General features: G+C 43.5%; 1 protein-coding gene across 7 annotated transcripts in view; it reads right to left on the bottom strand.

Annotated features, from left to right (window-relative positions):
• Positions 1-24,896, bottom strand: part of ENTPD1 (ectonucleoside triphosphate diphosphohydrolase 1) — a 104,626-nt gene that overhangs the window by 24,485 nt on the left and 55,245 nt on the right. For 5 of the 7 annotated variants that reach the window (XM_005225444.5, XM_010819793.4, NM_174536.2 and 2 more), the window contains 6 exon segments: positions 23,020-23,147; positions 9,490-9,607; positions 6,248-6,398; positions 2,954-3,113; positions 1,779-2,018; positions 582-848 (listed from right to left, as the gene is read on the bottom strand). In XM_005225444.5, the coding sequence (XP_005225501.3) occupies positions 582-848; positions 1,779-2,018; positions 2,954-3,113; positions 6,248-6,398; positions 9,490-9,607; positions 23,020-23,147 (1,064 nt within the window). 7 annotated transcript variants of the gene reach the window in all.

Below are 24,896 nucleotides of genomic sequence, written 5' to 3'. Positions count from 1 at the left end.
TAGAGGGAAATCCTTACCTAAGACATCTAACTGCTGCTGCTTCTATTGACATCTGAGACGCCACCTGTGGCAGATTCTAATGGGTGCCTACCCAACAGCCTTAACAGATTCCTTACAATCTGGCTTACAGATTCATGATTTTACCTGGTAGAGGAAAGCAATTTGCTTAAGAAGACTCCCTGGTTCCAGGGGATGATCAGTGATTGTCTAAACCAACCATGGTAACCCATTCCCCTTTATCACAGGTTGGTTTACCAAATTCTGGCTAATGGTATCTAAAAAGATGTCTGTTGACACTTCTGCAGAGTTGGAGAGAGATATATGCAAGATAAATTTCTTTCTTTCCTGCATTGGCTTTGCACAGAGCAGTAGCTGCCAGTTTAGCACCACAATAAAGCCAAGAAAATAATTGAAAAGCTGATATTGTTAAGCTAAAGAACTAGCCCAGAATTATCTATCTCAAGCCTTATTACCATGTGAGAAGATAAAGAATCCTGTTATTTAAACCCTTTGGAGGCACATATTCTATAATTTGCAACCAAAATCATTCTAACAAGTATATCATTATTTCACAAACTTACCCCAAACTGCCCATGGAGTGGCGGCAAGAAAACCCCATTGAAGGAGCAACTGGAGTAAGGGCAGTAACTGGTGTTAAAGAGTTGAATGATGCTTTGCCGACATCGTTGGAAGTTTCCAGCGCCACGGATTTCAATGTCAACGAGTGGATAAAATGAAGAATTCAACTCATGTCTCTTGGTACAGAAACCTTCGTTTAAGACGCTCATCTTTATTTTCCTCATGTATCTTGAGTGAAAGCATGGCTCATGGATGATTCCATTTGTACCCTGAAGGGGAAAAAATCACTTGAAGGCATCACGTGCAAATGCTTTGGACAAAAGCACCAGTCTGGCTTCATTAATGTATAGCAACTGAGCAACATCCAGGCACTCAGCACTGGCATCAGTAGGCCCCTGCTCTGTCTTTTTGACCCTTGGGAATAGTCGTATTTGTTTAACAGGCACCAGAAATGGTATCAGATGTAAATGAACTTTTGCTACTCATAGGAAGCTAATGTGGTTGAAGCTGGGCCCAGAGATTCCACTTGTTTGGATTGGCCCCAAGTGCTTAGGTCAGAAGCAGATCCACAAGGAACACTCTCAAGGGTCTCAAAATTCTGAGCCTGAGGTAGTTCTCTGGGGGTCTGCTTATCTTCCCGCCTGCTTCCCGCCCCCACCTCTAAGCCAGAAGCAAAAATCCCAAGAACTAGAAGTGCCATAAATCATATTGACATAGGAGTATCAAAATGATTCTCAGCCCACAGCCCAGTCTGTTCAAGAGAAGAAAGGGGGCTGCTGTGGATGAGAGGCTTAGTGGAGCCTTAGGGCAGCAGCCCCTCTACCCATGGCAATCATCTTACTGATAGTGCGGAAAGCTTGGGAGGAAAGCATGCACACACACACACACACACACACACACACACACAAAATACTCTAGGCTTTTCACTGTCAGCTCTACAGGGATGAGAAATTATTTCCAAAGAAAGGATTTGAGTCGTGTTCTTGGAGACAGTTCAGTAAACAAACATAGGAGGTGATGTCTACAGGGGACAGTTCACAGGGATTGACCAGATGTTCTTAGATTTCCTCCCTGAAAAAGTTTGGAAAGTATAGCAACCAACTTCAGACCAATTATGCAGTAGAAATAGAAAACAACAAGATGTGGGGGCTGGAGGCCCCCAGTTGTTGGGAGGGTGGTCTGGATTCAGTTATACTTGCCTGAAGTCCCAGGGCCAGTTTCTGCAAAAGTGCTTGGTCCTTCCCATAGCACAGGAAGCTGTGTGTGTATACACTGTAGTTCTTGCCATAGAGGCGGAAGTACAGGTTGTTGTTTGGAGACTCGGTCGTTTCATTTTGGGGCACAAAAGTGATTTGTGTAGAGGCTCCCCCAAGGTCTAAAGCTCCATAGGTTTCCTGAGTGTCGTCTTTGCTTGGCTTCAGGTTAAACCAACTCAATTTCTGAAAGAGAGTACAGTCACCAGCTGTAGAAGCCTCTGTGCATCTCCCTTTTCATAGGATTTCTTGGACTCAAGGACTTCCTAAGGCATAGGAGCATAAGGGTGACACCAAGCTTACCAGAGGTTCCTGAGTATGCATCAAATCAACAGCAAGAAAAGAGGGGCTTCAGAGACTCAGCTCAGATTGTAGCAATACAGGGCCAGTTTACAACCAGGGGCCAGAAAGACGAAAATTCAAATCCCCACTCATTTGCTCATTAGCCATGGGACCTTAGGCAGAACAATTACCTTCTCTAGGCCTCCATTTGTGGCTTTTCAATGAGAGAACATCTCCCATAAGTATTCTGAAGATTAAATCAAATGGTATATGAAAAATGCTTTGCATATAGCACAAGACACATAGCATTGGAAAAATAACAGATATCTTTATTTTCAATGATAGATTTTTAATTTTTCTATGTGTGCATGTGTGCATACAAAGTCGCTTCAGTCCTGTCCAACTCTGCAACCCTATGGACTGTAGCCCACTAGGCTCCTCGTCCATGGGATTCTCCAGAAGAAGACTTGAGTGGGTTGCCATGCCCTCCTCCATGGGATCTTTCAGACCCTGGGATTGAGCCCATGTCTCTTATGTCTCCTGCAGTGGCAGGCGGGTTCTTTACCACTAGTGCCACCCGGTAAGACCGATTTTTCTACATTTCTATTTTTTTAATTTTTTCTTTGTCTCTGTAACGTGAAGATACGGCTCCCTTATTCTCCAACAGTAAGAGTAGTTGTAAGAGATCTATACCTCTGGTGACCCTTGCAAATATGAGAGGAAGTTAATTTGCCCATTTATCCATCATTCATTCTGCTTAGTGATCCAGGTCTTTCCAAGATATATCAATGGCATTGACCCCCATGGAGCCACCTCCCTGGGTGCTGTGAGATAATCACCTGAGTGAATTTGCCCAGCAAATAGTTGACAGTAATCCAGCCATAGGCACCTTCCTCCTGGCCACTGATGATTCTGGCACCTTGGAAGTCAAAGGGGTACTTGCTGATGCTGCTTGCAACTGCAGCCAGGATCTTGTCTGCCATCTGTTTATTTTCCATCCTGCACAAAGAGCTGAGGTTACTGGTTTTGTTTGAATAACTACAACTACCTACTGCAGCCAGAGCTTCCAGCCTGTTCTACTAGGAAGCTGAAGAAGCTGAACCACAAACTCATGGACTAAGCAGATGCATGAGATCCCCACACACGGCTGTCTGATGAGCCCTCCCTTGGGCTGAGGCATAACTCCTCTTTTGGCCCCCTCTCTCCAAATCCAAATTCTTTCAATCCATACATAGGTTGGTCCTCTTAAAAGACCATTTTCATTGTTGTTGCCTGGCTCCAGGAAATTATCAGAATAATTTTAACTACTGTGATGGTGGTAGCTGGATATTGCTTGATCACCAAACCTAGAGCTGAGGTGTGCTACATTAGCTATTAATGGAGGCTTTGAGCTGCTTACACAGCCTCAGGACTCTCCTTGAGGTTTTTAATTAGGGCTCTAGTAAATTCCAGGTGGTAAACGTCCGAGACAGATACCCAAACTCAGTTGGTGCCAGACTGGTTAAAAAAAAACTTTCTCATATTGTGCCTTGGTTTTCGGGTTTGAAATCTTGAGATCTAAAGAAGAAATCTTCCAGGGTTGTCATAATGAAGATGGACTATAGCTGCTTTTACCAAGGATTGCATGCTCAGCCGTGTCCGACTCTTTGCGGCTCCATGGACTGTAGTCCACCAGACTCCTCTGTCCATGGGATTTTTCGGGTTAGGATACTGGAGTGGGTTGCCATTTCCTTCTCCAAGGGATCATCCCAATGTGGGATCAAACCCATGTCCCTTGTGTCTCCTGCATTAGCAGATGGATTCTTTTACCACTGCACCACCTAGGAAGCCCTTCCAAGATCTAGGTGATAAAATACTGAGAGTCTCTGGGTCAGAAAATGCTGCCTTCCAACTGGCATTAGACTCCATAATCTCTCAGTTGAATGCCTTCCATACCCTACCAACTGGCCTCCTTATCTCTAGTTTTCCTCCCTTCCAATCCACCTCTACCAATGTGCATGGCACACTGCATGGCAAATAGAAGGGGGAAAGGGTGGAAGTAGTGACAGATTTCCTCTTCCTGGGCTTCAAAATCACTGTGGATGGTGACTGCAGCCATGAAATCAGAAGACGTTTGCTTCCTGGTAGGAAAGCTATGACAAACCTAGATGTGTGTTGAAAAGCAGAGACATTACTCTGCCGACAAAGGTCCGTATAGTCAAGGCCATGGTTTTCCCAGTGGTCACATACGATTGTGAGAGTTGGCCCACAAAGAAAACAGAAAACCAAAGAATTGATGCCTTTGAACTGTGGTGCTGGAGCAGAGTCCTGAAAGTCCCTTGGACAGCAAGGAGACCAAGCCAGTTAAACTTAAGGGAGATAAACTCTGAATATTCACTGGAAGGAGTGACGCTGAAGCTGAAGCTCCAGTATTTTGGTCATCTGATGCTAACAGACTACTCATTGGAAAAGTCCCTGATACTAGGAAAGATTGAGGGCAGAAGGAGAAGAGGGTGTCAGAGGATGAGATGACTGGACGGCATCACCAATGCAATGACAATGAATTTGGGCAAGCTCCGGGAGATGGTGAAGGTCAGGGAGGCCTGGCCTGCTACAGTCCATGGGGTCGCAAAGAGTCAGACCCGACTGGGTAACCGAACAACAACCCGCGTCACCAGCTGTGTAGCATCCTTTCGTGGCTTCCCATTATTTCCCAGATTACTCCAAACTCCTTGGCATGGCCCACGAGGCACTCTGAACCTTGCCCTCTCGGAATCCCACTCAGAACCTGGGCTCTACCACTAGCCAGATGTGTGACCTTTGGTGAGTTCTTTAACATCTGTACACCACAGCTTTCTTAATGTAGTTAATAATAGCTAATGGTACCTCTTACTTTGTAGAGTTATGGAGATTAAAACATGGTGCTGAGAACATAGAAAGGGCCCAACAAATACAAGCTTCTACCACTATTATTGTCACTATTGATGTTTGCCCTATGTACCCTGTGTTCCATTTGTGCAGAACCATCTATAGTCCTCTGAACAGGCCCTGGTCTTTCACATATCCCTCCTGGGTACAGTGATTAGAACACAAGATCCAGGTAAAGGAGGGACTTGTGCCTGACATGTAATAGGTGTCCAATAAACATAGGTTATCAGAGAAGGCAATGGCACCCCTCCAGTACTCTTGCCTGGAAAATCCCATGGATGGAGGAGCCTGATAGGCTGCAGCCCATGGGGCCGCTAAGAGTCAGACCCGACTGAGCGACTTCACTTTCACTTTTCACTTTCATGCATTGGAGAAGGAAATGGCAACCCACTCCAGTGTTCTTGCCTGGAGAATCCCAGGGATGGGGGAGCCTGGTGGGCTGCCGTCTCTGGGGTCGCACAGAGTCGGACACGACTGAAGTGACTTAGCAGTAGCAGTAGCAAACATAGGTTATGGAATACATAACATCTACTTGGCCTGTGATGCCCTTCTCCCAACCTCCAACAAGCCCTCAATGATTTGGTTCATGTACTCCTCCTCTGGTGAGTCTTCTTTATCTTCTCCCATCCTTGGCAGGGACAGGTATGTTCCCGTAGCAGCTCTGAGCACTCCTCTAGCAAAGAATTGGTCACCCTGTATCAAAACTCGGATCTTGGGAGATGAATAGTCTACTCCTATGTCCTGGGACAGAGGAGGCTGTCACTACACACTGAATGAATGAGTGAACAAACCAATGAAAAATTAAGCCTATAGGTACTAAGTGGTGACCAGTAATGATGTGCTGTGACAATTCGTGTCTTGGGACATCTGTGATCTCCTCTGGGTCTCCTACTCCCAGATATAGAATGGCTAAATCTGTTACCCCAAATATCAGAGTATACAGGCTCAATCTTTCTTTGTGCCATCACTTCCTTGAATTCCCTGTGGGGAGATCAGCACGAGGGCTTTTTTTTTTTTTTTACATATGTACACTCCCATTATTATACATACAAAGACTTTGGGAATATTATCTGTTCACTGACATTTTCTTTCTTAGGGGTGGAAGGGGTAGACGTTTAGCATATCTAGAATTGTGTTAAGAAGTGTGGCATTTGCTCATAGTTCAGAGGCTTTAGTGCAACCAAACCCAGCTCCCAGCCGCTCTCAGTCCCTACAGGCTGCTATACCGGAGCAACCGCATGCCGGCCGTGGCTCCCAGGTACACAGGTGTTTCCATGTGCTGGATTGACGGAATCACTTTCTGGGCTCTTTCCATGCATGCCGTCAGATAAACATTGATTTCATTTACTTTTTTAGCAAAGCCTGAGATTCCGGGACCTAGAGAAAGATGTAGAAGCAGATGAAAATCGTTTTTAAAAGTAAAGGACATATCGTCACATTATTAGAGAAAATAGTGATGTTTTCTGAGAAAATGCAAGCACATCACTTCTTTTTTTGATATTCGTTAGGTTTTGGTGGGCTCCCCAGGTGTCTCAGTGGTAAAGCATTCACCTGCCAAGCAGGAGACCAAGCAGGAGACCGAGGTTTGGTCCCTGACCTGGAACGATCCCCTGGAGAAAGAAAAGGCAACTCATTCCCATTCTTGCCTGGGAAATCCCATGGACAGAGGAGCCTGGCAGGCTACAGTCCATGCGGTTGCAAGTCAGATGTGACTTCGCAACTAAACAACAATATTAGGTTTTGGTACTTAAAGGGTAACTCACTGAATCTACCCTTGATAGGATTTCTTGTCACACCTCGAGCTGGTTTTGTTTGCTGTTCAATAATTTTGCCACTGGGTGGTGCAATTTTCACATTCAATGACCTAACCTTCCTAAAAACAGGCTCTCGGATTGCAATGGGGATCTTATAGATAACTACTCTATATATAGCTGCTTTATGACATTTCTTCCACAAAGCTGTAGTTAAAAATACTAATTCCTAGAAGACCAGAAAGGTGAAAGGTAACATTTAGAATAAAAATTAAGAGTCTCATGCTCTACCGACTGAGCTAGCCCGGCACCCAGAGAGATGGTATGGGGAGGGAGGGAGGAGCAGGGTTCAGGATGGGGAACACGTGTACACCCATGGCGGACTTATGTTGATGTATGGCAAAACCAATACAATATTGTAAAGTAATTAGCCTCCAATTAAAATAAATTAATTTATATTTAAAATTTTTCTAAAAAAGAATAAAAATTAAAATATGCACCAGGCACATGGGCTTCTACTGAAAAGATAGGAATGGCTTCGTAATTGTGGCCAGTCCCCTAAAATTTCTGAAGCAAAATTTCTTCCTTTGTTAGAAAAAACAGGAATAGTATTCATGATTCCTCAGCAATTTTCCCATTCTGATATCCTGACTGCCTTGCAAAACTGTTTATCCAGTTTTAGAGCCTTTTAAACTGTTGCTATGGAGAGGATTAGAGCCAAGATTCCTTGAATTTTTTGAAGTTAGCACAACAATTTTGGCTCATTTTAAGCTAAAAATGTACATTTTCAATGCTTTCTAATGAGGATTTGCTTTAATAGTAAGTATCCAGACCTTATCCATGCTGCTGCTATTGTTTAGCTGCTAAGTGGTATCTGACTCTTTTGTGACCCTGTGGACTGTAGCCCACCGGGCTCAACTGTCCATGGGACTCTCCAGGCAAGAATACTGGAGTGGGTTGTCATTTCCTTCTACAGGGGATCGTCCCGACCCAGGGATTGAACCTGGGTTCAATCTCCTGCACTGGCAGAGGGATTCTTTACCACCTAGCCACCTGGGAGGCCTCTATCTCATCCATATCATTCACCGGTATCATTCGCCAAATTTTAAACAGCCTGTCTACTTCACTGTAATAAGAAAAATCAGCTCCAAGTTATCAGCTAACTGTTTTGATTCCAAAAAGTCCGGCCTTCAGTAACTAGTGGCTCTCAACTCAACCTTTCTGTTTAAATATTTGATTAGAGAACTCTCTCCCTCTCTCTCTTTTTGAGAAGGGAAAATTACTCCATTTATTAGACCAAATATGCATGGGATAAATCTCCATAGATAGCTGCTAGGTTAACACAGCAACACTACTTTCAGAAATGGAAGGCAATGAATAAATAGAAGTCAATAAAATGAGGGATTCAGGTTTTAAGAAATGTTTGAAATACTATCTCAGAATTTATGGGACCAAACTGAGGACATCAGGCACTGGATACCATGACTCGCTGTCTTAGAAACACCTCCTATTTACAGCTTTCCTGACAAACTATGAAAAGTCAATTATCTGGGGCGTAGGTAACCCGTCTGACTAAAACTGAACAGTAGGTCCCTGGCTCCAAAGGCCAAGAGAGAAGTCCGAAGATGGCAGTGCCGTGTGGTAACATTCAGTGCGTGCTGGAGTGTTGGATGGGAGGGAGCAGAAGGAGCTATTGTCAACAACTCTGTGTTGTTTTGTGACCTGAAAAGAAAACTGACTAGGAAAAAAACTCAGCAGGCAGTGCAGTGACTCAGAGTAGCAGGAAAACTGGAGTGGTAATTAGGAGGCGAGATTCTTTTCCTAGATCTGTTTCTACTTGCAAGTCACTGGACTTTCAGATTTTTTGTTTCCTTTTCTGTAAAGCAAGATTTCAGTGATCCACAGGGTCTTTTTTGCAGCCCTAAGGGTCTATGATTTGCCTGCCTATACAGAAGCTAAAGGCTTTTCGAAATTTCTTCCAAGCCTCGAATTAGAGGACAAAGATTGAGAGCAGCGGTTCTCTGGACAAGCAGCATCAGCATCAGCTGGGACCTTGTTAGAAATGCAAATTCTCAGACCTTGTCTCAGACCTACTGACCCAGAAACTCTGGGGTGAGAACAGGCATCTGTGGTTCTGATGCAGGCTCAAATTTGAGAACCACTGTCTAACACGTGGGTTTAAAGTTGTGCATGTCTTTGCCCAGCAAAGGAAACCACCAACAAAACAAAAAGACAGCCTACTGAATAGGAGGAGATATTTGCTAATAAGATGACCGATAAGGGTTTAGTTAAATTGGAGATCTCAGTTTGAGTTCCAGTTCCATCACTTACTGGCTCAAGTAACCTTAAACAAGTGGCATAACTTCTTGAAACCTCAGTGCCCTCATTGAAAAAAAAAAAAAAACAGGAATACATTCCTTACAGGGAGATTGTGAGGATGAAATAACGCATTTTCAGTACTTGGTGCATAGCACAAAGAAGTGTCCTGTTGACGGGAGCTATTACCCAATTATTCTAAAGTTTATTTTTCAAGGGCTTTATCATTAAGGACTGATTCCAATACTATTTTATAATGATAATAAATTATTTATAAAATAGCAACAATAGCAGCTCCACTACGTTCTCACCTGACTTCCCTTTTCCTCGTGTGTTTCACTTGTCACATGCCTCTTGTTCTCTTGTGCCCACTCTCTCCCAATCCCTTTTTCTTCTCTTACCTTTAAGCTTGCATTCTTCTATCTGAGTCACCACCCCCGTGTCATTCTCCTTCTCTGCCGGCCATCTATAGATGTACAAACTCGTATGAGAGGAGCCCGCATCCAGCACAATCCCAAACTGAGGGCAAAACAAACCAAGAACTTGTCAGCATTACATCATTCTTCTCCACATTCAGCTTGCAACAGAAAGGATACAAAAGACAGGGGCTTTCAGAAACATGAGGAGAAAGTATTTCAACTCATGGTGAGGGTGGGTTGGGTGTTGGGGGAGTGAGTGCCTGGAGTTGTGCTGATCACAAGATCTACCAACACACCAGTCCCTCTAGAACTATGGCTCTCAGTGCTGGCTGCACGTTAGCAACATCCAGGCTTTACCCAATGAGGGGCCTGCAATGGCACCCCACTCCAGTACTCTTGCTTGGAAAATCCCATGGATGGAGAAGCCTGTTAGGCTGCAGTCCATGGGGTCGCTAAGAGTCGGACACGACTGAGCGACTTCACTTTCACTTTTCACTTTCATGCATTGGAGAAGGAAATGGCAACCCACTCCAGTGTTCTTGCCTGGAGAATCCCAGGGACGGGGGAGCCTGGTGGGCTGCCGTCTGTGGGGTCCACAGAGTCGGACACGACTGAAGTGACTTAGCATAGCATGGCAGGTGATCAATATACTGAAGTAGCTGAGAAAATAGAAAGGGAATAGAAAGTAATTAATCCAGCAGTTCCCAAGCCTGGAATCATGTGAGAATCATCTGAAGAGTTTCAAAGGCTACTGCTGCCAGTGTCTGACCCCCAGATTTGTGATTTGATTGGTCTGGTATGTATGAGGTCTGGAAGAGAGATATCGAAAATATTAAGTGTACCTGTTTTTTTATTACAAATATAACTATAAATTGTATTCAATAAATTTAAAAAGATTTGTACTTTGATTTCATGATTTTGGGTCTTAAACATAGAAGGCATGGAAAGAAGAATAAAGCAAAGGAAGAGGGTGGAGGAGGAAGGGTAAGAAGACAATATGAGAAAGAATGAGGTGGCCAGAACAGAAAGTTGCCACTTCGTATTTTACGAGGATGGGAAATGCACCAGCAAGTGTTGTGAGGAGTATTCTGTGAGAATTATCTGACTTAACCTTCAGTGCTATAAAGTACATACTGTTCTCATCCCCAATATACAGATGAGAAAAGAAAGTACAAAGAGGTTAAGTAATTTCCTCAAGATTCAGAGTGATTAGGTGACACAGCCTGGATTTGGATCAGAGTTAGACCTAACTAAGGCCTTGTGTTTCTAATACAGAGGAACAGAGGAGCAAGGTCTGGGACAATAGTTTTCCAATTGGTGCCCCATTGAAAGGACTTCTAGAGAGGGATGACTATAGCAGAGTGTCCTGATGAATTTTTGCACGTACGCAATCCATATAAACCACCACCAAGAGGAAGGTCAGTTCAGTCATTCAGTCGTGTCCGACTTCTTGCGACCCCATGAGCTGCAGCACGCCAGGCCTCCCCTTCCATCACCAACTCCCAGAGCCCACCCAAACTCATGTCCATTGAGTCAGTGATGCCATCCAACCATCTCATCCTCTGTCGTCCCCTTCTCCTCCTGCCTTCAATCTTTCCCAGCATCAGGGTCTTTTCAAATGAGTCAGTTCTTCCCATCAGGTGGCCAAAGTATTGGAGTTTCAGCTTTGGCATCAGTCCTTCCAATGAATATTTAGGACTGATTTCCTTTAGGATGGACTGGTTGGATCTCCTTGCAGTCCAAGGGACTCTCAAGAGTCTTCTCCAACACCACAGTTCAAAAGCATCAATTCTTTGGTGCTCAACTTTCTTTATAGTCCAACTCTCACATCCATACATGACCACTGGAAAAACCATAACCTCGACTAGACAGACCTTTGTCGGCAAAGTAATGTCTCTGCTTTTTAATATGCTGTCTAGGTTTGTCATAACTTTCCTTCCAAGGAGCAAGCGTCTTTTAATTTAATGGCTGCAATCACCATCTGCAGTGATTTTGGAACCCCCAAAAATAAAGTTTCTCACTGTTTCCACTGTTTTCCCATCTATGAAGTGATGGGACCAGATGCCATGATCTTAGTTTTCTGAATGTTGAGCTTTAAGCCAACTTTTTCACTCTCCTCTTTCACTTTCATCAAGAGGCCCTTTAGTTCTTCTTCACTTTCTGCCACAAGAGTGGTGTCATCTGCATATCTGAGGTTATTGATATTTCTCCTGGCAATCTTGATCCCAGCTTGTGCTTCTTCCAGCCCAGCGTTTCTTATGATGTACTCTGCATAGAAGTTAAATAAGTAGGGTGACAATATACAGCCTTGATGTACTCCTTTTCCTATTTGGAACCAGTCTGTTATTCCATGTCCAGTTCTAACTGTTGCTTCCTGACCTGCATACAGGTTTCTCAAGAGGCAGGTCAGGTGGTCTGGTATTCCCATCTCTTTCAGAATTTTCCACAGTTTCTTGTGATCCACACAGTCAAAGGCTTTAACATAGTCAATAAAGCAGAAATAGATGTTTTTCTGGAACTCTCTTGCTTTTTCCATGATCCAGCGGATGTTGGCAATTTGATCTCTGCTTCCTCTGCCTTTTTTTTTTCTCTGCCTTTTCTAAAACCAGCTTGAACATCAGGAAGTTCACGGTTCACATACTGCTGAAGCCTGGCTTGGAGAATTTTGAGCATTACTTTACTAGCGTGTGAGATGAGTGCAATTGTGTGGTAGTTTGAGCGTTCTTTGGCATTGCCTTTCTTTGGGATTGGAATGAAAACTGACCTTTTCCAATCCTGTGGCCACTGCTGAGTTTTCCAAATTTGCTGGCATATTGAGTGCAGCACTTCACAGCATCATCTTTTCGGATTTGAAATAGCTCAACTGGAATTTCATCACCTCCACCAGCTTTGTTTGTAGTGATGCTTTCTAAGGCCCACTTGACTTCACATACCAGGATGTCTGGCTCCAGGTGAGTGATCACACCATCGTGATTATCTGGGTGGTGAAGATCTTTTTTGTACAGTTCTTCTGTGTATTCTTGCCACCTCTTCTTAATATCTTCTGCTTCTGTTAGGTCCATACCATTTCTGTCCTTTATCGAGCCCATCTTTGCCTGAAATGTTCCCTTGGTATCTCTAATTTTCTTGAAGAGATCTCTAGTCTTTCCCATTCTGTTGTTTTCCTCTATTTCTTTGCATTGATTGCTGAGGAAGGCGTTCTTATCTCTCCTTGCTATTCTTTGGAACTCTGCATTCAAATGCGTGTATCTTTCCTTTTCTCCTTTGCTTTTCACTTCTCTTCTTTCCACAGCTATTTGTAAGGCCTCCTCAGACAGCCATTTTGCTTTTTTGCATTTCTTTTTCTTGAGGATGGTCTTGATCCCTGTCTCCTGTACAATGTCACAAACCTCTGTGCATAGTTCTTCAGGCACTCTGTCTATCAGATGTAGTCCCTTAAATCTATTTCTCACTTCCACTGTATAAACATAAGGGATTTGATTTAGGTACGCAACATTTTCTAGCCCCCAGGTTGTTTTCAGTGACCCTCTCAGCCGGCTTCCCCCACAGGAAGCCAGTCTTGACTTCCGTCACTTGGAGGAGTTCTGCCTGTTCTTGAACTGCAGTAAATGGGCTCACACAGTATGTGTCCCTGATGTCTAACTTCTTTAATTCTGCATGTCTCTAAGATGCGTTCAGGTTGTGAGGATCCATAGTTTGTCCCTTGCCGTTTCTGTGGAGTGCTTCATTATATGCATGCACTGTATGTTTATCCATTCCATTGTTGGGCATTGGAGTGGTTTCCAAATGTGAAAAACATTTTGTGGGCTTAAGCATCCGTTTATTTCAGGTATTTACCCAGGAGTAGATTGCCCAATGGGCTTCCCACACGGCACTAGTGGTAAAGAACCCACCTGACGATGCAGGAGATATGAGATGTGGATTCAATGCCTGGGTTGGGAAGATCCCCTGGAGGAGGGCATGGCAACCCACTCCAGTATTCTTGCCTGGAGAATATCATGGACAGGGTAGGCTGGTGGGCTACAGTCCATGGGGTAACAAAAAGTTGGACAAGACTGAAGCAACTTAGCACACAAGCAGACTGCCCAATGCCCATTTTGAGCAATTAATACTCATCTTTAGTGACACCCCTGGGTTTAATCAGGAAAATAAATGACATGGTTATCAGTGTCTGCCACAGGCTTGTGAAGAGAGTATGGTGGCTCGGGTGACTTTTATTTGTCACCGCTATCCTAGAAAGAAACAAGAAGCAAAATAAATGGAAGGGAAAGGAAAGGAAAAGGATGAGAAACCACGGAGGCGCTTCTCAAGTGTGAGCCAGCCACTCACTTGAGTCACACTTTGCTGCCCATCTGAGCTGCGGACCTCACAGTGTGGTCTGCCCCTTGATACTGCTTAAGTCAGCAGTTGTTTTACATCTATCGCCTCATATTGTCTTATCACCTGGGAAGAACCTAAGAGCCTCCAGGGAGAAAAGAAGAATTAGAATTAACTGACCTCCCTGAACCACTGATGCTGCTGCTAAGTCGCTTCAGTCATGTCTGACTCTGTGCAACCCCATAGACAGCAGCCCACCAGGCTCCCCCGTCCCTGGGATTCTCCAGGCAAGAACACTGGAGTGGGTTGCCATTTCCTTCTCCAATGCATGAAAGTGAAAAGTGAAAGTGAAGTCGCTCAGTCGTGCCTGACTCTTCATGACCCCACGGACCGCAGCCTACCAGGCTCCTCCGTCCATGGGGTTTTCCAGGCAAGAGTAGCTGAACCACTGCAGAGAGCTAAATGTCAAGCTTATTGAGGTGTCGAGTTTTCTTCCATTTCGCCACCACGGAGTGCCGCTGTCCTGCTGTGTGAGCCTCCCTGACCTTGCATAACCTCCACAGTGTTCTCTGCCCCCTTTGGCACAGTGGGACTTCCCTTTGGTGACCAGCATTACACCCTTATAAAGAAAAGGGTCTGCATGCTGGTTTTGGGCACGGTGAAGAAAGAAACGGCATAGACTCCTCTGCAACTAAGCCTCTGCAGTGAGATCAAACAAAGAATCGCCTGAGGTGGTGACCTCTGTGCACAGAGAGGAATCTAACTGAGGTCTGGGGCCTTTGAACCCATGGGAAACCTCCCAGCGTGGAGAAAGAGCCTCAGGGCTTACACGGCAGAAAACCCTGCTTTTGCCTAGCAGGGTCCCTGAATTCTCCCTGCCAGAAAATGTTCTAACCACAGAAGAACATGATAAAGGCTAGCTAGGCAGCAGCGCAAGCAGCCTTATTCTGGAAGCTGGATGTTCTATTCTGTCTACTCTGTTGACATGAAAGCCACTCTTCCAGTAGAACAGAGGGACCGGGCTTGATCCTATCGGCCTGTTTCACCAAGGCCTTGCACAGTGAGGTGGTTGAGAAACGACAACTTTCACCACATTTCATTTGACAAGTGCTTGAGAAGGGCGGGTAGAGCGACTTTAACACAGGAATTGACATACACATTTCACCTTATATATATAGCAGCTAAACTGTTGAATTGTACTAAATGTTTTTTGTCTTCCAAAATGTATTGCACAAAAAAAAAAAAAAAAATTGGCATCGCTTGCTGTCTTATGGATAGGTAAATCTTGATTGTCTGGAAATTCTTAAGTTTGAACATATGGGGCGTTTGCCTTTCATTGTTGCAACACTAAAAGCATGTTCATTTGCCGTTCATCGCTGGCTCATTATAGAGTTAGCAGTCCATTTCACCTAACTGAAATGAATTTCACAGTTCATTCCAGAGCAGTTTGACTTGAATGGGTACTTACATAGTTGTACCTCACCTGACCAATCTAGAACCCCAGGAGCCACTAGCTTTTATCCTCTTTCCTCACACCAGCATTTTCCAAAGCACTAAGCCTGCAAGGACCTGGGCGAAGAAAGCTTCCCAGAAGTTTGGGGAATGCTTGCTCCCCATCCTGGGCTCACGAACCCACTATGTAGTGACTGCTTCAGAGAAGTCTGACAGTGGAGAAACCCGCTTAACCTCGTTTAAGCTGGCATCCCCCAGACTCGGTGACAACAGAATTACGTTTTAAATACAATCTCCACCCTATAGAAATGCTTTGTGAAGTGCTTGCCATGTTATCACTCTACCCAGTGTTTCTCTGTAGCTCATATTTAAGACATTTCTAAAAGCCCGTATGTCCTTCACATCAAAGAAAAATCAAAGATTTGAGTAGTGAGCTAGAGATCTGACGTCCTCTTAATATTATTTTCAATATTACTTCATTTTTAAAAAGTACTACAAGTTTATTAAACAGCATCTAGAAAATTAAGAGAAAAGGAAAAAAGACATTTACGATTTCACGAACTAGACATCACTGTTCGTTTATTCCCTTCTGATCTTTTTCAATTCATGGTAATTTTTATATAGTTGTGATCAGACTGTGTAAATCCTGATCTTAAGCTAGTTTTTGGTCATGTACATGATTTTATCAATCATAATTGGTCTTGATGAGCTATGTTGAGTGAATAGAAGCAGTGGTCTAGAAAGAGGGTGTTGCTTCATGAGACATGAATGTTGGAGCCTTGGTGAAGATTCGGAGATGGGGTAGCAGCCAAGCCTGAGCTCAGGGAGACTAGAGGCCATGTGGAGGTGGGGAAGATCCTGTCTTAGGATGGAAATGATTCTACCTCTGCAAATGTCATAAGCCCAGCTTCTGAGTAAGTCTCCTTCAATGTGAAAAGAAAGAGAAAATTGGAACATCAGATGACACGCTTCTACCCTTGACTTGGCAGAACCGGGATGTTCAACCCTCTCCTTGCTCAGAAAACAACTGCCCTCATGCTATTCTAGTCTCAGTTCCCCACTGGCCATGAGATTTCTGTTCCAGAGCCTTGGCCCCGAGAGCCCTTCACTTGAGACCCAGCCCTATTTGACCTTCTCAGATTCGAATCTACCCTCTTAATTCATGCCTCGGAGTGCCTGTGTTTTTCCTCTAAAGACAGTACTTATAACAATGTGTAATTACATATTTATGTGACTAGTTGATTAATATGTCTTCCCGGTTAGATTCTAAGCCATGTTAGGGCAAGTCTGTGTTGCTTACTACGGTATATCCAGTACCTACCACGGTAGATCCTATTCCTAGTACAAAGAAGGAATTCAACAGACAATTGCTGAGTCACATGGACGAATGAGGGGAGTTAGAACTATATGGTCCCTAAACTCCTTCCAGTCCTAAAAGACATGAATATGCACAGTCTAATATAAAGTAATACCATGGGGCTGAGTTCCAACCCTCCCCCAAACAAAACCCCCAGAAGTCAGGTAACATGTGAATTCACTTTTTTTGGTTTCTTCACACATATTGGTCCTTCAGAATCTTTCTTAAAAGCTCTGTAGTTTTAACGGTAACTTCAGCAACCTCATAGCTCTGTTTCTGTGAGCCCTTTAGAATAAACAGAGCTTGTCCTTTTGAATGACTCTAGTTCTCTATAAACAAATCAGGTCTGCATTAGCTACAGTGATGCTGGAAGCACCTGGAAACAATTAGGGACCATTTTCTTCTTTTCTTTTTTCTTTAGCTGGAGTTACTAGACCTTTAATACAAACTGCAGTTTTGTTGTCTATTATTTTTATTTTTTTAATTGTGGTAAAATACACAGAACCTACAATTGACCATGTTAACTATTTTTAAGTGTAAAGTGTGGCATTAAGTACATTCACCACCTCTCATCTCCAGGTGTTGCTGCTTTGTTTTTGTTGTTTTGTTTTTAAATCCAGTGGAGTGAAAATACTATAGTTATTTTCCAAGAGTATTTGAGGTTGAAAATTGATGCACATTCTTCCAAATTCTCCATTAAAAAAAGATAAAATTGCAAGCGCTGTCCTAAAAATAGCACCTTAGTTCCCAGTGACAAAAGCAGATGCCCCGCACAGGTTTGCAGCAGTTGGAAACCTTGGGAACACCAGCCCAATGACCACAACACACCAAGAGCTGAGGGTCTTTCCTTAAACTCATCCCCAAAGCAGTGTGGACAGCTGGCCTCCACTGAGAGCTTCTGATGCACTGGGCACTCTGATAAGTGAGTTGGCAGTCCCATTCCATTTAATCCTTACAGCCATCTTCCAAGTAGCTATTATCACCATGTTACATATAAGGAAACTGATGTGTGGGGAGAATTTGCTTGCCAGAAGTCTCAAAGCTAGCAAATGGCAGATCTGGGGTTGAAATCAAAGCTGTCTGGCCCTTGAGCTAGCATTCCAGGGAAGTGGCAGGTTTTAATGAAGGCATGTGGTTTTGGACAGGGTCAGTTTGGTGCCTTAGAGAGAAACCTGTGGGGTTCTGTGTGTGCCAGAATGTGCAATGCTTGTGCTGTAGCAATATCCTGACAGGTTGCTAACTGCCAGTGTTCGGTGACAAGCTAGCGATTTAGGAAGTGGTGAGCCAAACAGACCTCAAAGCTACCTCCCCACCAGGTCCACAGGACAAAAACACTTTCCCAGGGGACATTTAGGTACAGCTAATGATTCTTCAGTATATTAAGGTCCAAGTTTGTTTGTTTTAATGTGGTCACTGCAAATTTACCCAGCAGCAATTCCCAGACTTTAATGTCATGAGAACAGCCCAGGATGCCTGTTACGTGTGTGGATTCCTGGGCCCTACACACTGGAGGTCTGGGAATGAGAATGGGGAGCCAGGACCCAGAAGGCATCCTGAGGCAGAGGCCTGCCTCCCACGCTGACAAATTCTGCTGTCCTTCTTCACATCCTCTTCACATCCAAGCAGGGAGCCCACTCTACTCACTGAGTCAGCAAACTGCTGTGAGGCCACCCCAGTCAGATGCTGTGCTGGCAGTAATTTAACATTTATTCTGTTGACAGTTTGGTTAATGATTGTCTCTTCCACTAGACTATACCTTCATGAGGATCAGGACCTGGCCAGTCTTGCTCACTGCTGTATTCCTAGGGCCTAAAGCAGAGTAGATGGTCAATGACTATTTATGAAATGAATGAATGGAGTGAAAGGTTAAAAAAATATCGATATATACAATGATGAATGAAACCCAGTCCTTGCCTCAGAATGCTTACAACCTGGGTGGCTGGGCAAGTAAGGCCATCAGTACAAAAGAGAGTTCTTGTGTTTTGTGAGATATGGTCAGGCATGAGGCAACCACTTTCCAACCAGGCTGAACCCAAAGTGGATCAGGCAGGAAGATGACAAGACTGGATCTTTGGAACTGGAGGGCTAACCTGAACTGGGCTAGAAGAGGGTGAGTCAGATGGAAAGAGGCAGGGAAAAAGATAAGTGGTGATTTGTCACCAGGCAGACAGGCTGCAAAGATGATAATGACAACACATAAGTTACCAACAACAAGGGTGTGTGGTGGGCCAGCATCCTGTTCTGCACTCCACACTGAGTTTACTTTATCCCACTCAATTCCTGTAGTAATCTACAAGATATCAGTGATCAGCTCTGTCTTACAAATGGAGAAACTGAGGCTCAGAGAAGTTATGTCCTATCTCTATAAGAGCAGAGCTGAGGTTTAAACCTAGGTGGTGTGAATCCATGGCCCCTGCTGAGTTGCACTCCAAGCAGACAGAATCAATGATCCCCACAATCAGACAGGGATGAAGAGTCAGGAAATGTGTAGAGACAGCCAAAAGCCTTCCCGTTCAGAAGCATATGGCCACCACCCTCTTTAAACAGAAGCATGGAGAGATTGTTCTCAACATGACATCCAAGGTGTTCCATCTTTAGCTTAAAAGGTCCTCTAAGGAATCTAATGATAGATAATTATAAATAAATAAATTGGGAAAGGAGTATGTCAAGGCTACTTGTCACCCTGATTATTTAACTTATATGCAGAGTACATCATGCTTGGATGAAGTACAAGCTGGAATCAAGATTGCCAGGAGAAATATCAATAACCTCAGATATGCAGATGACACCATCCTTATGGCAGAAAGCAAAGAAGAATCAAAGAACCTCTTGATGAAAATGAAAGAGGAGAGTGAAAAAGTTGGCTTAAAACTCAACATTCGAAAAACTAAGATCATGGTATCCAATCCTATTACTTCATGGCAAATAGATGGGGAAACAGTGGAAACAGTGATAGACTTTATTTTGGGGGACTCCAAAATAACTGCAGATGGTGACTGCAGCCATGAAATTAAAAGACATTTACTCCTTGGAAGAAAAGCTATGACCAACCTAGACAGCATATTAAAAAGCAGAGACATTACTTTGCTAACAAAGGTCCGTCTAGTCAAAGCTATGGTTTTTCCAGTAGTCATGTATGGATGTGAGGGTTGAACTATAAAAAAAAGCTGAGTGCTGAAGAATTGATGCTTTTGAACTGTGGTGTTGAAGAAGACTCTTGAGAGTCCCTTGGACAGCAAGGAGCTCTAACCAGTCCATCCTAAAGGAAATCAGTCCCGAATATCCATTGGAAGGACTGATGCTGAAGCTGAAACTCCAATACTTTGGCCACCTGATGCAAAGGACTGACTCACTAGAAAAGACCCTGATGCTGGGAAAGAATGAAGGCAGGAGGAAAAGGGGATGATAGAGGATGAGATGGTTGGATGGCATCACTGACTTGATGGATATGAGTTTTAGTAAGCTCCAGGAGTTGGTGATGGATAGGGAAGCCTGGCGTGCTGCAGTCCAATGGGGTTGCGAAGAGTCGGACACGACTGAGAGACTGAATTGAACTGAAAGGAATCTAATCACTAAGATCTGGTGGACCTCAGTGTCTCTCACAGTATCTCCTTAATAACTTAATTCCATGGCAATGCCTTAGTTCCAGCCTAATCTGCCTTGTGTACACAATGTCAGAATATCCTACCTGGTCTCTCCTCTTCTAATCTGCTCTCCAGCCATTAAGAATGTCAGAAACACAATCTGTGCCCCACCTCCCTGTTTGCTTCCCAGGTAGCTCAATGGTAAAGAATCTGTCCGCCAACACAGGAGAGACAAGAGATGCAGGTTCTATCCCTGGCTTGGGAAGATTTCCTAGAGGAGGGCATGGCAACCCACTGTAATATTCTTCCTGGAGAATTCCATGGACAGAGGAGTCTGCAAGGCTACAGTCCATGGGTTGCAAAGAGTCAGACATGACTGAGCATGCATGCACACACCCTGTTTGAAATCTAAGCAGTGGTTGACAAGCATGACTGCTCATTAAAATCACCTGGGAAGGTTCTAAAACATACCAATGCCTGGGCTTCACCCCCAAAAATTCTAATTGACCCAGGGTAGAGTCCAGAAATGAGTATTTTTAAAAAGCTCCCCAGGAGCTTTTAATACGGAGCCAATCTTGAGCACTGCTACAGCTGAATGAGATATCCATCACTGAGCTAGGCATACTCAGATTGCAGTCTCCCCTCCCACCATTCCTTCCTGCCCTGTGTTCAATATTCTAGCCATGATGAACTGTTGGTGATTCTCCAGGATCATCTGTTTATTTTTAGCTGCCCCTCTGCAACAAATGGTATGGTCTTTGTCCAGAAAATGTCCTAGCTCACCTCCTGTCAAACTCCTTAGTGTTCTTCATTACTTGGCTCCAAGGCCACCTCCTCCATGAAGTCTTCACATGGCCAGGCACAACTGGTGCCTCCTTCCTCTGGGCAGCTGTAGCACTACACCTACCTCCGTATTCACATGTCTCTATTGTTCTGAAACTGTGTACAAACGACTCTCTCTCCTACAAAAGGGTATCAGAACAGTGATGCTTCAGATAACTTTGGTGGCCACTTCATGTTTTTTGACCAGCATTTTTCTAGCTCAACCTGCATCTTATCTTTCTATTTCTTCACAGGGTCTTCTCTCCTACCACCTGGTAGTCCCACACAGCCCCTCTGACATATGCACCAACCTGGAAGTGCCAAGGAGCTAACCTCTGGGGCAACCCTTGACCAACAGGGATGAGAACCCAGGGATAAATCCCTAGAGCAGTAATTCAGAAGTGCTTTCTCCACAGCTCTTCAGAGGGTCCTAGTGGGATCGGGCCAATCATACTACTATAAAGATTCACTTTAGATGCAAAGACCTTGTTCCATTTTTCCAGGCCAACACAGTAACACAGAATCACAACAGTTTTGAAGACAACCATCATGAACAACAAAAAGTCATCATGACCACAAGTATTCACTGAGAACAGAGTCTAAGTCTGTCATGGGTTTGCCTCCTAAGCCATCTCCCTCACCAATGATGCAATAATGAACATATAAAAAGGTCAAATCAAGAAGGCAATCACATACTTTCAGAGCTGGTAAACAAATAGCAAAACCAAAATGTCATGAGGCTTCAATTGTGAGTGAAGTTTAGCCAAGAGAGCCAGCATCGCTGGATACTTAAAGTCAAGAGACCATTGACAGTGAGATAGTATCAGCCTTCAGTGCTGACAAGGGGACTACTGTGCACAGCCCTGCTGGGTTGAACGTGTGTGGCGAACAGAGGCCAATGTAACATGCAGGCTTCTGCTATAGAGCAAATTATTTGAGTAAGTGACTCAAAGTTTAGTATATTCAAATGCAAAAATATATATACTTTTGCATATGCATTTCAGGGCTTCCATGGATATGTCACGCCCACACATATGTTTGTGTTTATTAGCACACTGGTCTCTGGGCCCTTGAAGATTTATTAACTATAATTCAAATGAAAGTTTAAAATCAATGTATTTACAATAAAAACTTAAACTTACTGTATGCTTTTAAATTAATGGCTTAAATAATGAACATATTACAAGGTATTAGTGAGATATTCATGTCTTTGAAATTGAACTTTGATGAATTTGAAAGGAAGCAGAAATAAATCACAGCAGAGTTAATGACCTTAATTATTTTTAATGATACACACACACACACACACACACACAAGCTCTTCAAATGTAGAGATTTTACAAGAAATCTATACAGCCATGAATTCATTTCAAATTACTATATTCAATACATGTATGTGGTCTCCAGGGGCTTTTTAAAAATTGACCTTTAAATTGATTTCTTTTTAATATTTTAGAGATGAGGAACAAGTCTTCTCCAGACTCTTTGACTTCCAAAGTGCTTTATACAGAGCTGTCTAGTAAAGTTTATTATTTTGGTGATAGTGATAATAATGGAGTAAGAACAAAGAATGCAGTGTTCAGTAAACAAAGAGTTCATTGTTTCCACAAGGAAACAAAGAGTAGGAAGTAGAGATAGTACTAGAGTTATGGAAACCAACACAATATATCACAGATCTGGATGTGGTGAATAAAGTGTTTGTCTCTGTTAGAATACTGATTTAATCAGTTTGCTGAACAATCGTAAAGACAATTGTCTTTCCATCCCTAATTGATCCAAGGCATTCTCTCCTCCAGAATAAGCATCCGCTACCATTTTACTCACCTAGTTCAATGGAGACTGACTTGCTCCTGGGCTTCCAGAACCTCAACTCCTACTGCTTTGATTTACCATAACTTCCCTTTCCCTCTGCCCCATCCAAGGACCCTAAAACACATGTATACACACATACACACACACATACTCAGGGGTTTGAGTTACCTTAACATTTTCTGGCAGTGCTTTGTTCTGGGTCAGCCCCAGAGCGAGCAATGCTATCACAGCGATGATGCAGGAGAAACCAAGTATGCTCAGTATGTTTTTAGAGCAAAATACCTTCAGTTCAGATTCTAAAATCAAAAGAAGAAGAGAAAACATCAATAAAAAATGAACAGACATTGATTTTCCTCCCCTTTCTGTACGGCCTTGTGCTGGCTTTCTGGAGACAGCAAAGACAGATAACAGGTGATCTTTATCCAAGAGGCACTTGCAAAGTAATTGGGTAAAAGTTAAAAAACATAAGTATGTTTCTGTACTGTGATGAGGGCCAAAACTGAGTTAGTGGCTGTGGTAAGGAGAATGGGCAGACTTAGGTCAATGATGAGATACAAGATAAGAAGGAAAAATCCCAAACTGGCAGCTTGTTTACTAGGTCATATAGATCTATCTATATGGACTTCCCTGGTTGGGGTAAAGCGTCTGTCTACAATGCGTCTGTCTACAATGCAGGAGACCCGGGTTCTATTCCTGGGTTGGGAAGATACCCTGGAGAAGGAAATGGCAATCCACTCCAGGACTATTGCCTGGAAAATCCCATGGACAGAGGAGCCTAATAGGCTATAGTCCATGGGCTCGCAAAGAGTCGGACACGACTGAGCGACTTCATTCACTTCACTACTTCACATAGATCTATCAAGGTTAAAGAAACAAAGAAAGCAAAGATGGCCTTCCTCATTTTTAAAATCTACCAAAATATGAGTACAATATTAAAAAGTATTCAGAATGTATCACCAAACAAACATCAAAGTCCCTTTGCTTCATGACATTTCCTGGCTTGACCTTCAACTTCAACCACCCTTACATGTTAAATAACTGCAGGTAATAACATAGGGGCTGTGGAGTTTTAAACATTTCATCATTTGTACTATTTTATCTATCCTGTAGATACTTTCATCATCACAGGATGTAAAAAAGTTCCAGAAGGAGAATTCTATAAAAGGCAAATTTACTTTGATCAGGATAAACAGAGGCTGCGGCAGTGGTGAATAGGAAATGGGATGGTTACCCCATTCCCTCCACTCTCATCCTTCCACTCTAGCTTCCCAAACTATTCCCAAACCTTTTCCTAAGCCTCTGGGGAAGAAAGACAGGGTCGCGTAAAAAAAAAAAAAAAAAAAAGCATGTGGAAATGAGATGGGCTCTCCAAAATAGTTTGCACTTCTCTAAGAGAGAAGGCAAGGGATTGAAGCAACTGAAAGAGGAACTTGAGTCCCCTCCTACTCTTTCTCTCTTGCTCAGCAGTGGCAGCTATGCCAACACAGGAGCTCCTCCTTGAGCTCTTGAGCACAAGCTTGGACTTAATCCAAAGGGTGGTAATTGCTTGGGTCTCCAGTCTGCATCTACCTCTAGAACCTTGAATCAGTCTGTTTCCATCAAGCCAAACAGTACAAAACTTAGGGGGGAAAGTTTTAGCAACACCATTATCTATTTCTTCCAAACAAAGGAACAATGAATGAAATACACAATAAATGAAATGTCCCCCTCCTCCCTTCCCAAAGGAATCTCAGTTTTGTTCAGATGCCTGCCGCTCCCCCAAGCAGCCCATATACCTCCTGGGAAGGGGCTGACTGTTCTGCATAATCTCCTTCCCTCTTCAGTAACTGGTTCAACAGTGGGCATATACCACCAAAACAGCCTGTGAGACCCTGAAGGAAGACTGCTGGAGCAAGTTTAGGAAAAGAAAGGAAGCATTCTCTCTTCTTCGTCAGACATGGTCCAGCCAATGATGGTAGAGCAGAGAGATGGAAAGAATTTGAGTTCTTGAAGCATTTTGAGCTGCTGAAACAACTTATCCTGATCTGATCCTCTCATGAGACTCA

Source organism: Bos taurus, chromosome 26, assembly GCF_002263795.3.
Source record: "Bos taurus isolate L1 Dominette 01449 registration number 42190680 breed Hereford chromosome 26, ARS-UCD2.0, whole genome shotgun sequence".
In the NCBI taxonomy this organism is placed as follows: Eukaryota; Metazoa; Chordata; class Mammalia; order Artiodactyla; family Bovidae; genus Bos; species Bos taurus.
Note: the sequence above shows the minus strand (reverse complement) of the source record. Positions and strands in the feature narration are given on the sequence as shown.